General features: G+C 43.5%; 1 protein-coding gene across 2 annotated transcripts in view; it reads left to right on the forward strand.

Annotated features, from left to right (window-relative positions):
• The window catches only part of LOC135909964 (histidine protein methyltransferase 1 homolog), a 33,588-nt gene that overhangs the window by 1,342 nt on the left and 14,437 nt on the right, over positions 1-17,809 (forward strand). The window contains exons 5-7 of one of the 2 annotated variants that reach the window (XM_070531683.1): positions 3,344-3,471; positions 7,630-7,728; positions 14,570-14,744. In XM_070531683.1, coding sequence (XP_070387784.1) covers positions 3,344-3,471; positions 7,630-7,728; positions 14,570-14,732 — 390 coding nt within the window. In that variant the 3' untranslated portion in view covers positions 14,733-14,744. Of the gene's footprint in view, positions 1-3,343; positions 3,472-7,629; positions 7,729-14,569; positions 14,772-17,809 lie in introns of those variants that run through there. The other variant, XM_065441967.1, reaches the window with a different exon arrangement.

The following is a 17,809-nucleotide window of genomic DNA, read 5'->3' on the forward strand; positions in this document are numbered from 1 at the left end:
GTTGGAATCTACATTAAGGGATGCTGTCTTGAATCGTTTCATTTGATTGTCTGAAATAAACTAACTTCAAAAAAATTGAGTTCTATGCAAACAGATGCATGATGTGTGCAGTGGTATTCTATTTCACTGCACGCAAGGAACTTTCAACTTTTTTCTCTTGTTGCAGATGTTTGTCATTTAGCTTCACAATAATGCAAAAGTAACTGTGTTCTGCAATGTATTTTGCAACATAGCAAATATGGGCTTGATTGTCAAGCCACTTCTTGACTTTAAGAACACACTTTGGTCCCGCAACACAGGTACAAGTGCCACACACTCCCACAACGCATGTATTTATATGCTTGGAATTACCCACGCTCTGCCACCCACATGTGGGACCACGAAGACCCATGAGACTGCAGATTGCATTAGCTCCGGGACCGGCCCAGTTTACTCAGTGAGAAACTGACTGAGCAGCCACACCAAGTTGGGGAGCTAAGGAAGCAAAGTTTGGCTTTAGAATAAGTGTTTATGTGAAAGAAGTGCCATCCCAGCAACAGCAGTACCACAGCAATGCCTGCTTCTTCATCACGCCACTGCCAGATTTAATGAGAAGCTGTTACTGGTTTGCATTATATTGTATACAAGAACTTACTACTTGCAATGCTAATCATGCTGGTGCCAGGTTTGAGGAATCAAAGTACTGGCATTGCCTGCCACAATGGCTCGGTCACATCCGGCTGCTGAGCACAAGGTTGTGGATTCTGTTGGCTGCTCTGGCAGTCGCATTCCGATGGGGCCTGAATATAACAAGCATTCTGCCTGAAATACGAAGAGTATTGAGAAATGTCCCTAGTGTATTGGACGCAACTTTGTTGCCATGGCTATCCATCAAGTGGCCAAGCTCTATGGGGAGGTGTCTGTTGCGGATGGAGTGCTATCACTTCAATATATTTAAAGCTGTATACCCCTTGTGCCACCTTGGTACATTTGTTCTGGGTCATTGACAAATAATTGACACATTTCCGACATCACATATACAGTGTTGAAATTGTCTGTTCAGACCCAGCGGCACATACCCAGCAGTTAACTGCTACGTCAGACAGCAGCAAGTTGTCTATTCGGGCTCATACCCAGTGGCCCATGTCTGCTCGGCAAGACAGCAGCCAGCACACACCTATTGTCCCAAGCAAGTAGACAACTTGGGTCATTTGTCAGTATACCAGGCCATCAATTGGCTGTAATAGAATGCCATAACATGTGCACAGGTGAAGCACTTGTTGATAGACTAGACCAGCATAGTGCTGATGTGCAACATAAAATACCGCTGACTGCATATTCCAGCATTTCATCTGTTTGCTTGAAAGAATGACATATTGAATGTTCTGACAAATGAATATATTTTTATGTATGAGCATTAACAGTGTGTACATACAGCACGGGCTCATTTGAGTTAAAAGGACAAGACTTGAGTATTAAAGGTTACAGGAAAGCTTGGACGTTTCTTGTTTGCTTGATTTATATATTGCAAAAGATATAGTTAAGCCCTATTTTTTTTTTTACCATCTAGCAGCAATTGATGACAGCTACATGACAGATTGATCACAGCTAAATTGACAGGATGCTTTAGCTTGTGTATAGTGATGTACGAATGAGCTTGACAAGTGGGCAGGTATATGGCGGCTATCTTAAAGATGGCCAGGCAAATATTGAGAATCACTCTCAAACAGTCGCGCTTAGACAGTCATGACTGAAGCCAACAAGGAGACCATTGATGCTTTCATTAAAGGGGACCAACTTTATAGTGAGCGTGTTTGAAATAGAGTATGGGCCAGGTCAGGAGAGGATCGGAAGCTTAGGCTGCCAAGAAATAAATGTTACACGGTACCTTGTAACACTGCAGAATCTCCATTGTCCATTGCGTGATGAGCGTCCTGCAAGAAAAGTGATCTTGTAGGGAAGTGTTTCTGTACCTGCCTCAAATGTGAGGCCAATTTGAGACACCAGTGGCTGGCTATACATACAGTAGTGGGTCACTGCTTGTACAAGGCTGAAATAAAGTTTTATTGGAGGGGTGTTTTTAAGGGGCTTCCCGATCAGTTGGAAAGATCTGTGCAGAGAAATGGAGGCTGGAAAAATAAACAAACGTCAGAAAAATAAGGTGACAGAAGTTTTGCTTTCATTAATGCAGTGTAATTTGTGAAAAGTCATTGCTCATTACTTTCTGTGTAATTACTTGTGTTTAGTGTTGTGAGAAAGTGAGAGTCGCTGTCTCAAATAAAAAGTTGGAAATGTTAGTTTTCCCTAAAGGGGCCCTCAAACAATTTTTGAACATAGTAAGAAAATGTTGCCAATCTTTTAATAAGGCTTCTGTGAGCATGTGAGCCAAATATTATTGTACGGCATGCAGCAGGGAATTTACAATCTTGCATCAAAAGCAGTGAAATATCGCTTTGTGGCTCTCCTTTGCAATGTTGTCATGCAGCATCATCACAAGTAGCGAAGCCCACAACAGTTATTGGCTGATTTCATGACTGCAAGAACATTTTAAGTAATGCAATTATTTCTCAACCAAGCAGGTTAAAAGTATATATGTCTGCAATCTCAAAAAACAAAAACAGAAACAACATTTCATCTTTGTGCTACCAGTCTATGCACTACAGTTGCGTATTGCTGCATCTGCTGCGCACTTGCCCCAAGATGAAGAGCCCCTCGCTAAGACACCACTGCTGTCACAGGGTGCTGCCACAAGCCGTCATGCCACCGAGGCCTGAGTGGAAATGAATAGAGAAAAGGGGCTGCTCACAAGTCCGATAGCTACGTTAACTGCTCTTATGCTTGACGGATTTGAAAAATTTTCATGGCAGGAGATTGTGAGGTGACATAATTTAATAGTGATGTAATTCTGTGATTAGTTGGAAAAGCGTTCCAGGGCCCCTTTAAGACTTGGCACGGCAGTACGTGTGTAGGGTAAAAATGAAGGCGATGCGTACTATTGTGACGCAAAAAAAAAACATGTTCATTTAGATTAAATATGCAGTGAGCAATAGCAGCCACAAGTTACTAAAACGTTTCCTTAGAATTAAATGGTTACTTCATTGACTGTTTTTATAAGCTACACTTCGGAACTCATTTTAATGTAGGTGCTTTTATTTCAGCCAGATGCGTGTATAGCATAAAAATATGAGACCGTAGTTGTTTTATAACGACTTATTTTTTTTACCCTTAAATTAATCGGAGCAACATATGAAAATGTTGTCTTTTCTAGCAAATTGTTAACCGGATTAATGGAAATGTGCATTATTATGCCAACCACTTCTGCTAGTGTTTTGTAACATGTTTTGTTTTCCTTCCCTTGTTTCAGAACAAGCAGGTGCTGGAGCTTATCACCATACCCAATGCCTTTGCTAATATTGGTGCGCGGGTGAAGAAAAGGTGCCATTTTTTTGCAGGCGATTGGAGTGCTTTGGCGGACAACATCCTGCCTGCCCAGTAAGAGCTATTTTAGATTTTGTTATATAGCTGATGTCCATTCATTCACAAGTTAGTTGCATGACAAACGTTCTTCAGGTGCAATGTTTTTACAGCTATCCACACAATTTTTTCCTACACAAATACAGTAGAACCTTGTTGATACGTTCCCGTTACGTACATTTTCCCTGCGCCAACATTCACAATCGAGAACACAAAAAAAATCACTCACTAGAGCTACGCTCATTTTTTACCGGTTCATACGTTCCCGGAAAGCACAATTTTTCAGCACGAATATTCAGTACATCGCCAAACTGCGAACGTATGATATGTTTTCCGGCCGCTAGATCCCATATAAACAAGGAAATATGCGAGGCGCGTGCGATCGAGAACAGTATATAGCTGCCTGCTGAAGCAGCTGCACCACAATACTTGCCCGCCTGTCTCACATGAAAATGCTGGCACGCTTTCAGTTTCGTATTTTGGTACCAGCAAATCACCCGCCGTGGTTGCTTAGTGGCTACGGTGTTGGGCTGCTAAGCGCGAGGTCACAGGATCGAAACTTGGCTATGGTGGCCGCATTTCAATGTAATCTAAAACACACATGCACTTAGATTTAGGTGCACATTAAAATACCCCAGGTGGTCCAAATTTGTGGAGTCCCTCACTACCACGTGCCTCATAATCAGATTGTGGTTGTGGCACGTAAAACCCCATAATTAAAATTTTTTTTCATTACCAGCAAATCTTCCCCCGGGTCGTCGCATGCCACATTCACAGCTATCACTGCCAAACCTGCTAGGATAAGCATCTTCACCTATCTGTTTTACACAGCGTGGTGCCTAGTGCCATTGGTAGCGTACGGCACGCTTTTAGTAGGCGATAATCCAAACGTGCAGCGTCCAGCGTCGCCCACTAGCTCGATTTTGTTTCGGTTTCCCATTGCCCTCTTAATACAACACGCAATAGGAAAACAACAAAAGGCATCACAAGCTGCCGGAACACCACCAGCTCAACGCGCAAAGGTGTCTTGTGCTACAACGATCTGCGTGACGCTTCGCATTATGTAGATGTCAATAATAGTTGAGTCTGACACATTTTTTAGTTAGTTCGGATAGTACATTCTCCCGATTAGTACGTTTCTTCGCGCAATTTTTTCGAAAAGTATGGACAAGGTTCTATTGTATATTTGTTCAATGAAACTCATTGCTGGGACAGTTGGTCCTGTGTGCTGAAGCAAAAATTTGGCGCTATATAAACAAGGAGGACTAGAGAGAGACACGGAGTGGTACAAGTCCAAATCTCCCGCTCTTCATCCTTGTATGCGTATGTTGCACTAATTCTTTCCTTCAGCATAGATATTTGTTGACCAATTAGAACACCCTAGCATTTGTTTTAGAAGAACATTCATTTTACTGGTCTCCTTGTATTATCTTTGTAAATAAGAGTATTCTTAATGAATGCAGTTGTAGGGCTTGTGGAGTCCAAACCCTCACTTCATGGTCCCGGCTAGTCCAGTGTTCCCTTTGAGCCTCTTTCTTGGCCACAATGTTGCTGTAGTTGTCCTCTAGTGTGGTTCGCAGCAGCATTTACCACAGGCGTCAGACTTGTGCATATTGTTTAACGGTGATGACAATTCACAAACGAATATTTCTTTCCTTCCTTTGATCGAATGGTTGGTCAGTCAACATAGAGTGTCTTTGAGCAACAAAACATTATAATCTTTCCTAATGAGGCTCACATGCTGGACTTTTCACACGCAAGCCGTATCTTCTAACCATATCACAGCAGCCGTACGACGGGAGTCACAAAATAGCGGAAGCATATTGTGCAGCTTGGTGCATATGCAAAAAGGCAATTGGACGGGCTACTCTGCGTGTCTTCATGCAGGACTAGAGTTTGTTGTGTGATGCCATGAGCAGCAGTTTGATGCCATGAGCAGCAGTGAAAAGACAAGGACCACAGCCTTATGTTGCAAGCATTGAAATGCTGTGCACAAATGACGAGGCAGATATTTTTGTGCATTTGCATTCCTCACATTATGAAAATTATGCACATCTTAGAATCTATGTGAAGCGAAGCTTTCATGAAGCGGTTAATCAAACTTTATAAATTTCTTTCATGCGTCTTTGGTGTAAATCAAACTGGTGCACATGTGCTCTTGCGCATCCGTGCTGCGCAGTGTGACACGTGCTGATCATCTGAAAGAGCTAGTTGGCATTGGCACAATAGAAGCATGTGTGCAGTTGTGGCCTGATGGTTAGAGCATCAGGCCTCTGTGCTGGGGGACCGAGGTTCAATCCCACCATCAGGCACGTAATTCAATCTTTTTAGAGTGTGAGCCATTCAGCAAGAAAGCAGTAGCACCCAGCAGCCATGGTCAGGAAAGTCCAGCAGGGCTCGCAAAGAAAGCTTCACTTTAGTAGCAAACCTGAAGCAGGATTTCAGAGGAAATGTCAGTGGCTGAACAGCTTCTGCACCTCTTAGTGTAATGTTAACGTACTGTAAATGACAAAAATGCATTGTGAGATACCACTGCATATGCACTACACATTTATCAGAGAAATGATGGCCTTCCCTCAACCATAACCATTGTATTTTGTTCACCCTCAGAAGCAAAGCTCACAAAAATTGCCATTACAACTCACTGGAGAGGTTGCAGAACCCAAAATGTTAAGAAGTAACACCCACATGGGCATCCAGGCATGACAGAAAGATCAGCATGCGTGTGTTGCCCGCTGCGGCAGCTCAGTTGTTGTGGCATTGCACTGCAAAGATCAAGGTTGCAGTTGTGATCCTGGCCGTGGCGGCTGAATTCTGAAAGGGGCGGAATGCAAAAATGTTCGTGTACCATGCATTGGGTGCACATTAAAGAACCCCAGGTGATTAAAATTAATCCAGAGTCCCCCACTACAGCGTGTCTCATAATCAGAATGTGGTCTCGGTACATAAAGCCCCAGAATTTAAAGTGTGCATGGTTCTGGGATCTGCAGCGTACATGCTTACTACCATGTCCATGTGTCGTCTGCTAAGATGCTTTTTAGAGGCTGTTAACATAAAAATTTGATGTTAATCGGCCCTGCATCTTTGTGAAAGTCGTATGTGTACTTTATGATAAATTCATCCAAAGTGAAATTTTATTGCAATAGGCCTGCAATGAAATTCTATCTGGCCAGAACCCCTGGTCAGGACGTTACAAAGTCATTTATTTTGCACCACAAATTTTTTAACATATTGCACTCCTGCTATATTTGTTAAAAAGGGAAGACGTAGCAGCTGTAGGTTACAAGTTGCTGCGATAAGATAGATTGGGATGTTGCAGAATCAATATTTTGCCTGTTGCTTTTGCCATGCAGACAGTATACTTGTGACCTCAAGATAGCAAGGGCCAGACAGAAGTATTTTCTTGCAGTGTGAATTCGATTTTTCTTATTGATGAAGTAATGTGCTTTCAGAACTCTATTTTGATTAGTTTTGCTGTAATAGATAGATTGTTGAAAGAGAAAATCAAGGTCAAAGTTCCATTTTTAGAATTTTGCACTAAAAACATTCCAGGTGCTACTTCTGCTGCACCAGTGAGGTAAAGGCCTTAGTCAGGAGGTTTATGCCCTCCTTTTGCCTTACCTTCTGGGCAAACCTTGTATTTGTTTTGCCCAAATAAATAAATAATATACAAAATGGCGTTCAACGAAAAACCCCGGCACTGGTATGTCATTGTGACATCACGGATTTCAAAATATTTTTTCATATTTGAGAGGTTGTGGTGCAGTAAATGTCCCTGTAACTTGACAAGTTACATTTTTGGTTCTTTTAGAAAAGGTTCAAGTCAATCTCTAGCTCCAAAAATATTAACTAGGCCCTCAAGCAGGTGCTCCCAAAATTCATGGTGTCGAAGTGAGCTGTTGCGAGAACTCTAAGGCAGCATCGCCACCCATCTTTCGTATTTGCATTTTTTTTGGCCTACTATGCCTCTTTTCAAAGTAAGAGTGGTTTTTTGGGTTTTGTAGAAAGTTAATTTACTAGTATCGCTCAAATAACTTTTCTCTTTAGGTCCCTTTAATCTGGTTGCAAGGCCTGCATCAAGCTCCTGGATAGAAATCTTATGCATTAATGACATTTTTTCTAAGAGGCACCTATGAACGTGAGGTAGTGAAATGTGGTTACGTTTTTCCTTTCCAGGTATGATGTCATCCTGACAAGTGAAACAATTTACAACACTACCAGTTACCAGTCCTTGATCGCAGTTCTGAAGAAGGCAATCAAACACTCTGGCATTGTGTATCCTTTGTTCCCATGTCTAGCTCCTGTGAAATATTTTGCCTGACAAGGCTATTGATCTCCTTGAAAAGCATGTGATCAGTCTTTTCTTAGGGTGCTCCACCACAATGCCAATATTTTGAGTTTCTTGGACAGTGCAGTAAACTGTGCAGGTAAATGTGAATTAGTAACATTGACAACAGTAGATAACATTAAATGAGTGGAAAACAGGAGTGTGGATTGTAGAACATACAACAGGAGCCCAAAAGTAATGAGAATCTTTTTATTCAGATGAAAGGGTACCTTACCAATGCTTGCCACTGGGTATGTGTACTACATTGCCATCCTCATCACTTGGCCAAGCAGCGTCCTTGTGTAAAGTTTTGTCTACTCTCACATTGCTCTCTTTTGAGCCTATGTTGCCCTCTGTGTCTGTTTTGTGATGTCACACATCAAAGAACAACATGTGTATATTAAGTTCCGTAATTGGTTGGGAAATATTTTTATATGGAAGAGCGTGTTCAATTTAAGTTTGTACCACAAGGTCAGACAGTCAACCAGCATTTGTATGTTAAAATGTCCAAGCTTGATACACTTCTAAGAAAATTGCCTCAGTTTCTGGAATTCGGGAAAGTGGCTTGTGAATGAAGACAATGCTTCCACCCAAACAGCACTGAGTGTGCACTGCTTTTTGACAAAAATGAGGTGACAGAGCCACTGTAACTCACTCCTCTCTACTCCCCAAATCTTGTCCCTTGCAACTTTTTATCTTGATGTCTGAAACATTTTCAAGACTTGAAGGAGATAAAGGAGAAACTGACAGACAGTTTGCAAGAGTTGCTGAACAGTTTTCAACCATGGATAAGGTGGTGGGACAAGTCCATTGCACCTCGCAGGGGCTTCTACGTCAACAGGTGTTTGGTTTGTTGCAACACCATGTACCTGAGCCCATGAGGGTTGGACCCTCCCGCATGTAGACCCTCCCGCGTGTAGCCGGGCGCGGCTTAGCCGTGTCTGGGGAAAGGGGGATCCTGGGGGTTTAGCTGATGCCGGGTGTTCGGACCTTCAAGGCCCCCCGGCTGAGGCAACACACCTCTTTGGCCTCTGCTTCACATAGATTTCACCTCCAGACTGACCCACCTGGAGGAAGTCGGCAGTTGCCTTTTCCTGTCCACCATTTTAATCTTCGTCTTTCTCCCTCACTTTCTATCTCTCCTGTCTTCTACTCACTTCCTTCTACTTCCTATTTTCGGGGTGGCAAGGGTTAACCTCGTGTGGGTAGCCCACCTTGGGTCTACCATATTTGGTTATAGCAGTAACATACAGCTGGCACTTACAAGACATGTTTTACGCTTTCTGTGGCATCGCTTGCTGGGCTTCATGGTAGTTGGCTGGCATTGCTGCTGAAAACTGAAGATGCTTTATGGATAATTCATTTCCAAGACTCCCTTATTATTATTAAGTATTCCAATTGCTTGGCCACCATGGAGAAATATTTCCCAAGTACCATGTGGTACACTCTGAAAAACCAGAAAAGTGTACAAGAGTCATCTCACCTTTCCTTGCCGCGAAATGTCATAAGTGATGCCGGCTCATGTTACAAACCTGTGAAGCTAGCTAGTGGTGGCCTTCTTTTGGAACTGCAAGATAAAAAACGGCATTATGAAAAGCTACAGAACCTTGTCACTTTTGGGGCCATTCTAGTTACCGTGACTCCACACAGAACTATGAACACCATCCACAGCGTTATCTCTAATGACGACCGGATGGAGCTGACAGAGGCCGAACTTCTGGGAGATTGGAAAAAGCAAAATGTGATCAATGTCAAACAAATAAAGATGAGAGGAAAGAAACACAAACAAAGCGCCCTGTTATCACGTCCAGTTCAAGTGTGCTGCCTGAGAAAATCGAGACAGGCTGGTATGTAAAGATTAGGGTCAGACCGTATGCCCCGAACTCTCTGTGCTGCATTAAGTGCCAGTGATTTGGTCACAGTTCACAGGACTGCCAAGGCCACCAAACTTGTGTAAAATGCAGTGCCCACGAACACTCCTTTGAAGACTGAAAACTCTCTCCACTGTGCGAACTGTGATGGGGCGCACGCCGCATACTCGTGGTCCTACCCATCATGGAAAAAAGAAAACGAAATTGTGACAATCAAAGTAATGAAAAACATTTAATTAAGAGAAGCACACATGCAGGTATCCTACCTGCCAAAAAACAGCTTTGCTAATGTGGCACATCATGGGACAGCGCCACAACAGTCTCCGGTGTCAGAGTTGGAGGTCGTAGGGGGGAACTTGGGGGTACAGAACTAGGCGAGCAGGATTTATTTACAGATATTTACATTCAAACAGGGGATACATTCGACAGTCTAGCGTGGCTCCCAAATGGAGCACGCAAGACGAAGCTCCAAACACACTGCTGGTTGAGCACACAGCTCACGAGCACACACACAGAGCACACGAGCACGATCACAGAGCACGCCTAGCAGCCAACAAACTGCCGCTTAGAAACACTCTGTCCTCCCTAGATCCCTAGGTGAGGGAAAACGGCAGTTCACCGCCAATTCGTAGCGTCCAACATCATCGTAGATGACCCACCTTTTTGGAGGAGGAGGGCTCACACACACACGTATGCACTGGTTTCACTGTGCCCACTGAGGTGAAACGGTCTTCGCAGAACTATGTCTTGCCCAAAGGAGGCGCCTCTTATTTCCCGAGTTGACCCTCGCAGCGTGACCGCCGGTTCTCCATTGTCTTGCATCCTGAAAGGCGCGTGGGGCGTTGCCGCCAGATACATTCCCTCGGGAACTCCCTTGCTCCCGAAAGAGCGGGTCGGTGGTGGCAAGTTCACTAACAATAGTTGGTCCGCCGATCGTGTTTAGTCATTATGGCACCGAGGGGGTGTTGATGCGGCACCTCGAGGTCCCTACGAAACGAGTCACTGCAGCGGGTGTTGAAGGCTTCCATGGTCTCTTCGGGGAAGCTCGCCACGCACGCAGCTGCAGCTGGCTGAGAAAACATTGCATGTTGGCATCTCTGCAGGTCGTTCCTAACACCGGTGGCTGTCTGGCCCACACAGGGTGAGCCGGCAGTGACACCATCCGCCCCCTCGGCGACTGCGGTTAGCACTGCTCTGCCATCCCAGAACAAGGGGCCATCAACCTCCGAGCTGGTAGCCTCAAGGGTCTCGTCCCTTGAGAAGAGGCCCTCTCATCAAACAAACTGCTCACAAGAGCAGGTGTCCGGTGCCCTCTGTGAGCTAACTCCTTTTTCATAAACACACAGTGCAAAAACCACATTCAACATGGATACACAAATATTACACTGGAATCTCAGAGGTCTCCTCCACAATCACGATGATATTAAAGAACTCCTACATAAGTACAATCCGAAGGTGCTGTATGTTCAAGAAACACACTTCAAACATATACTAATCTTCTCCGACAACATGCTATTTTTCGTACAGACCGCGATGACACTGTCATGTCGTCCGGTGGTGTGGCTATCATAGTCGACAGAGGTGTTGCCTGCTGGGAATTAAAACTTTGTATGCCCCTAGAAGCAGTAGCTGTCCGACGGGTGCTGTTTGACAAGCTAGTCACTATCATCTCTGTATACATCCCTCCTAATTATCAACTTAGTAAAACCAAATTTCAAAATTACATAGACGAACTTCCGGCGCCATACATCGTTGCTGAAGATCTAAACGCACATAACAAATGGTGGGGGGAGGCACTTTTGCTGCGATGCAAGAGGACAGCTAATAGAAAACATCCTATTCATTTCAAGTGCCTGCTTGCTTAACAAGATGCATGCATTCCTTGCCTACACATTCCTTATCCGGGCAAACTCTCACCTGCATTATAACTGCGCCTTGGTAAGCTCAAATCAAAACGCACCTAGTGCCTCAACGCACTCGCTTGTCCACGAGGAGTTTATAACTCAAAGGACTGCTCAGCGGCATTCAATTGGACATTAATGCTTTTACATTCACAACTCATAAGAAGTGCATAGGTATCCCAGGATTTTTTCCACCCATGTTTAGTTGTAGCAATTATGCCGATCTACCTATCTCACCGGTATCTTCTATATTATGCACTTCTGATTTTTTTATGATGATAAATCTTGGAACACTCGCATGAAGCATATTCACTCTGAAATTTGAAAAATTTCTTGTCTTTTGTACTCCATCGCGTCACTGCACCCATTACAAATACAAAGGCAGGTGGCTGACTGTTTAGCATACAGTGTGCTACGGTTTGGTACTTCTATTATTTCTGTCGCAATACTTGGCAAAATAAGATTGACTCTAAAAAGTTCCAGCAGGACCTATCTCAAGGTGAACGTAGCTGTTACTGCGATTAGGATTGGAGCAGTGCACCAGCACACTGTATTGTAACTGCCAAAACTCCTGAATGCTCTCTTATACTGCCATCCAGCCAAGTGAAGCATCTGTGAATATATCTTCATACTAGAGTGTCTGAATCTTTTGTGATGGGGGTTCGATTCCGCCCACCACAAAATAAATTTAAATGACCTTTTTTTGTCATCGAAGAGCGGCACATACGCAGTGACACATGCAGTGGCATGTTCCCAGTGACCCAAGTCGGTGTCAAAGTGGTTCATAGAAAAGCAGCAAATATCCAGTGACATGTACCCAGTAACCCAAGTTGCCATGAAACAGCTTTATTGTAGGGCGACGCACACCTTGCGGCACATACTCAGTGACCCAAGTCGGTTTTAAAGAGGTTTATTGAAGAGTGCAGCATACCCAGCGGCACACACCTAGCTGCACATACCCAATGACCCAAATTGACTTGAAAGAGGTTCATTGAAGTGTGGCAGATTCCCAGTTTCACATATCCAGTGATGCAAGTTGGAGTGAACTACGTTTATTGAAGAGCAGCACATACCCAATGATGCTAGTTGATGTTAAAGCGGTTCATTTAAGAACGGCACATACCCAGTTGCACATATGGTCGTGAAGTCGAGGGTCCAAGCAGCCACGAAGGTTCCATGGCTGGTGCAGTGCCAGGTGCCGGGAGAAAGAGAGCTCCAGACCGACATCCTAGAGATGAGAAAGCTTTATGTACAAATTTAAATGATGATTATTTACAAGAATTTCTCCACGACTCTCGGAGCCCACTACGTGCCAAAGTCTTGACATGTCCGAGCCTCTTCTTCAACGCTCCAGCTCTCCTTCTTAAACAGTTCATTTCCCCCTTTCACTCGTTGAGGCAATTCACTGTTCTTCTCGGTCAATTGGAATTGTCACACAGTCTGCAAAACCCCATCCATGGTGTTGCACCACCACGCTAGACTCTGCATCTGGCGTACAACCTCTTACCCACCCTCAGTGCAATGAAGATTCAATTTTACGTGAAACCAGGGTTGATGCTGTTCCCACAAAGTCGTTAGCGTAGGCTCTTTGTAGCAATTAGTAAATTGCGTATGGCCGAGGACCCCTTTACTGTTAGCGGTCCTAGAACTCGTCTCATTGACCAGGTTGTTGAACAGACGAAAATGCAACGCATAATCACTGGTCAATTATCTTGACATGGCACTGGTTTCATCGCCAGCTCTTCAGCATCAAAAAGACGAAGTGTGAATGGCATTCCAAAGCTGCACGCTTGCTGATGTGCATCTTTGTCTAGAAGGACTGCCAGGCGCAACAGCATTCCATAGCTGCACATTTGTTGGTGAAGCATCGTTTGTCCAGAAGGACCACAGCACAACAGTACCCAGTGATCTAAATTAAGGTTCATTAAAATGTGGCACATACCTAGTTTGACATGTACAGTGATGCAAGGTGGGATGAACAATGTTCATTGAAAAGTGGCACATAAGCAGTGGCACATAGCCATAACACGGGTTGCCATGAAACAGGTTAACTGATGAGCAGCACATACGCAATGCCACATACCCGTGGCCCAACTTGGCCCGATTGGTTTCAAACCCAGTTTTCTCATCACAGCAGCCCAATACTCTAACTGTTAGACCGTAAGCCACCCAGCAACCCAAGTAGGGGTGAGAACGGTTAGACAGAGACAGGCAGACAGATAATAGACAGCCCCCGGAAAGTGTGTGAAGTATCCTAATAATGTCTATTGCGTTAAAAATATGTTAAAATCTGTTATTATCACAAGAACCATGACCAGAGTGTGTTTTTATTTGTGAAGATGTATAATTTTGATTTATTGTTTCAATAATCAATTGTAATAAAATAAATCTGGACGAGAGAGTTCGGCCCTGCCTATAGGCCTGACCAAGAGTTCCGTCCGTGTCCACGTTTTGTTGTTCATTGTGTGTGCACCAGGTACGAGAAGCATACTCACGAATATTACATTCTGCTCCTTCTTAATCATTTTGATTCTAGAGATGTTCTTCCTGAACGGCCGCAAAGCTGTGAAAAAAGCTTTTTTGAAGTTTTTTCATTTAGACGTATTTGTATAGGTCTAAATTTGTTGATTCTGTTTCGTGTCTCCAGTTGCCATACGATACCTCCCAAGCCCTCATTTGGCTTTAGCAAGCGTGCTATTGTATACTGTTATTGTTTTCTCATAACCATTAGTATTATCAGGTTACTAACCATAAAAATAATGTTGATTGCACAAGCATGTTGTAGCTGCAAAGAGAGCTGGACCTTGTAGCTAGCCAAAACTGAACCTGCATTTGTAGGCACTATCAAAACCTGGCTGAAACCTTCATTCCAGTAATCCATAATTAATGCTCATGTATAAGAAGACATCGCCAAGGTTTAAAGAGGAAAAAAGGCATTTGCCTGAAATATGGTCAGCAAGTTATCGCTGAGTCACAGTGATGCTTAAGAAAAGTTATCCTTTACAAAACACTAATAGGCTTGTTGCTGCCAAAACTTGCTACTTTGGAGTTGGAGGTGGCACAAGGTTATTTGAAGATGCTTTGGCCATAGATGGATTTTTCACATCTCGTGTTGTTTTCATCATGGACTCTGGTGTACAACGAGAAATACTGGAATTGCGTGCCGTGTCTCCACCCTGACGTTACCTACAGGTATGCAATAAACACTTTTGTACAGAGCATGCTGTGGAAATATGATGTCAAATGTGTCCTTTTACACAACTTGAAGACTCTTATGCACAGTATTCAAGGCAGTAAAGGTGTGATGTACCAAACTGTGTAGTAACATGAGTAAAACACTAGTGTGTATCTTAGCAAAATATAGCAAGAGACACCCACACATAAGAGTCAGTTGCTGTGCTTGTTGAAACAAGATTTGTACCACAAATTTATCTAGCTGTTACTGTGGTCTCATGCTTGTCGCATGCTATTTTAGATATTCTTTCACAAATGTAGGTAAATGGGTAAAATGAACATTAACAATTATGTATGGAAAGTGAACCTCTTGCTGAATACTTTCTCTATTTCTTAATTATGGAAGTTTATAGTATACGGTAGACTCCCCTTATGACAAACCTAGTTAAACCGAACTTTCAGATATGTGGAACATTTTGTTGACCGTTTGGTTGGTTTCTTGCAGACTCAATGCAAAAAATGGCTGTGGCTTAGGTAAGGTTAAGCCCAGGATGCGAAGCATACTAGCCTTTATTTTAGTTGTTGAACCACTGTTTAGCCTGGTGAACTGCTGTTGCTTGGCTATATTTGGTTCGGCTAGACGAAGAAACAACTCATGCGTTACTCTGCTTCGCCTTCAAGAGTGGAACGCGACAGCGTTCCCGTCGACCCGCCAAGGGGTGTAAGACAATGGGCTACAGGGCAGCGACTGCGCGCCCCGCATTGGACGCGGTGAGCGTCGAGCAAAGCAGCGTTCAGCGCGGCAACGAAATGTGCGCCTGAGCAAGAGACGCACGCCTTAGAAACAGCTCGTTTCTAAGGCAACACCGCATTCACTAGAGGCGCTTTTGTACCGCTTTGAAGCATCGTACTCGTGGCTCAGTGGTAGTGTCTCCGTCCCACACTCCGGAGACCCTGGTTCGATTCCCACCCAGCCCGTCTTGCAAGAGTTGAGCCAAAGCCACTTCTCCTCTGTCATGACGTCACGGTGTCACGTGGTTTCAAGGCGACACCGCCGCGCCTGAGGAGCTGGGTTGAGCTCTCGTAATATGCTTCGCATAAAAATTATCTGCTTAAACACAAACTGCACACTGGGTTAAGCTGAACTTCTATGGCCACAATTGATGCCGGCTACTTAGCTCCACAAGAGGACAAGAGTGGCAGACTTGGTGGAAGCGATTCTTCTGGCTACACAAGAAACAAATAGTGTTCCCTTGGACATAAACAGCTATGGCAGTGTCGATGCTGACACAGAAACCTGCAGGGCTGATCCTGTAGAAACAATAATTTCAAGAGGTCCTCGAGGTGCCTCTGCAGGCTTATGATTGTTATGAGCACACTGCGCAGGGCTTACAAGAACCAGTGGCGTGCACTCATGATACAGCTAATACCTTCAATATTCTGGTGCATTGTTTTTTACATGTAAGCACTGAATAATTTTTGAGCAAGCTTGGGAAATTTCAACATTTCTGACACCAGCAAGCAACAATTATTCCATACCTAAAGTAAGAGTGCATAAAGCAGTACGTTATGTCACACAAATTCAAGAAATTTTTTTTTTTTTACGTTTCTGCTTGGTTTTAATGCTTTTTCATTTATTATGTTGTGTCGCACATATTTGGATGCCCCAGAAATAGCAGATAAGTACCCGTCTTGGTTGCTCAGTGGCTATAGTGTTGGGCTGTTGAGCACGAGGTCACGGAATCAAATCCTGGCCACGGCGGCCGCATTTCGATGGGGGCGAAATGCGAAAACACCCGTGGTACTTAGAGTTAGGCACACGTTAAAGAACCCCAGGTGGTCAAAATTTAGGAAGTCCTCCACTACGGCGTGCCTCATAATCAGAAAGTGGTTTTGGCACGTAAAGCCTCTTAACTTAAATAGCAGATAAATAACTTTTTCCTTACCACTAGAAATATGTTCATTTTCAGTGCTTTTGTGTTTTAACTTTTTACTCTGAACATATACTGTAATACATTAAGTTATATCTTGATCATTGGTGTTTTGCATTAAAGTAAAGCATAAATAATTCCTCGAAGAGTTTTAGAAAATTCATGTGTGAAACTTCAAAGCAGTAGTCCAAGAGGCCTCATTGCAAGTAATAATTTGTTATTCTTCGTATAAGTATTAAAGGTAAAAAGAGTCTGAAATGTACAAAATATGCGTCTTGCTTATAGATCCCAACTTCTGTAAGGTAGACCACAAAAAAAAAATGCATATTTGGTGGCATGAATATTAGTCGATGTGGAGACAGGTAAGCACCTGTGGTTCAGGGAGCTTCTTTTTACTCTTTGCAGCAAGCACCTGGTTCCTTTTTTGCTGTATTATTTAGGCTCTTGAGTGGATGGTTGTCAGGTTGGGGAGCATGCACAAGTCTCCTTGTACTTTACCATTGTGTTCATTCAGCTTTTCTGTGCAAGCAAATTGGTCTAGTCATATGCCTTGAACTGGCGCTGGAGTCTTCATGTGCTTTGTACAGTAACGTACAGTCTTACAAAGCATTGTACAGTAAGTGCATTTTCACAGGCGGTGTTCAAGAAAGTAAGAGATTAGACTGCTAGTCAAACTTATGCCAAAGGCCGGTCTAAAATCGACTGCATGCATTTATGTGCATGGAAACTCCACACGACAAGAAGAACCGCTTGCAATAAGTTGTACATATGCTGCCAAAATGCTGATGGATAAAAGCAACCCAGGGTGGGAAAAAGTAAGGTTGCACTTGATATTACTCAAACACGGCCATCAAAAGAAGGCGCATTCCTCAGCATCTACCGATAACTTGAGACATTCGTAAAACAGCCTAGACATCAGATCAGAGTATTAGACAGCCCAGCAGAAGTTTGCATCTCCTTACTGCTGCTCTCACTTAAGAATTTTATTGTCGAGTCGACCAAAAAGCAAATTTTGCATTCTTTGATGGGAAAATGCTAGGAGCACTGGAGGCTATAGTTTCAACGATACCTCTGATTCTGTCGAAGTTTTGTTTTTTCAGACTTTCCAATGTGCCTAAACATGTCAAATCTCACCAATAGTTATAGTGCAGT

Source organism: Dermacentor albipictus, chromosome 1 (assembly GCF_038994185.2).
Source record: "Dermacentor albipictus isolate Rhodes 1998 colony chromosome 1, USDA_Dalb.pri_finalv2, whole genome shotgun sequence".
Classification (NCBI taxonomy): Eukaryota; Metazoa; Arthropoda; class Arachnida; order Ixodida; family Ixodidae; genus Dermacentor; species Dermacentor albipictus.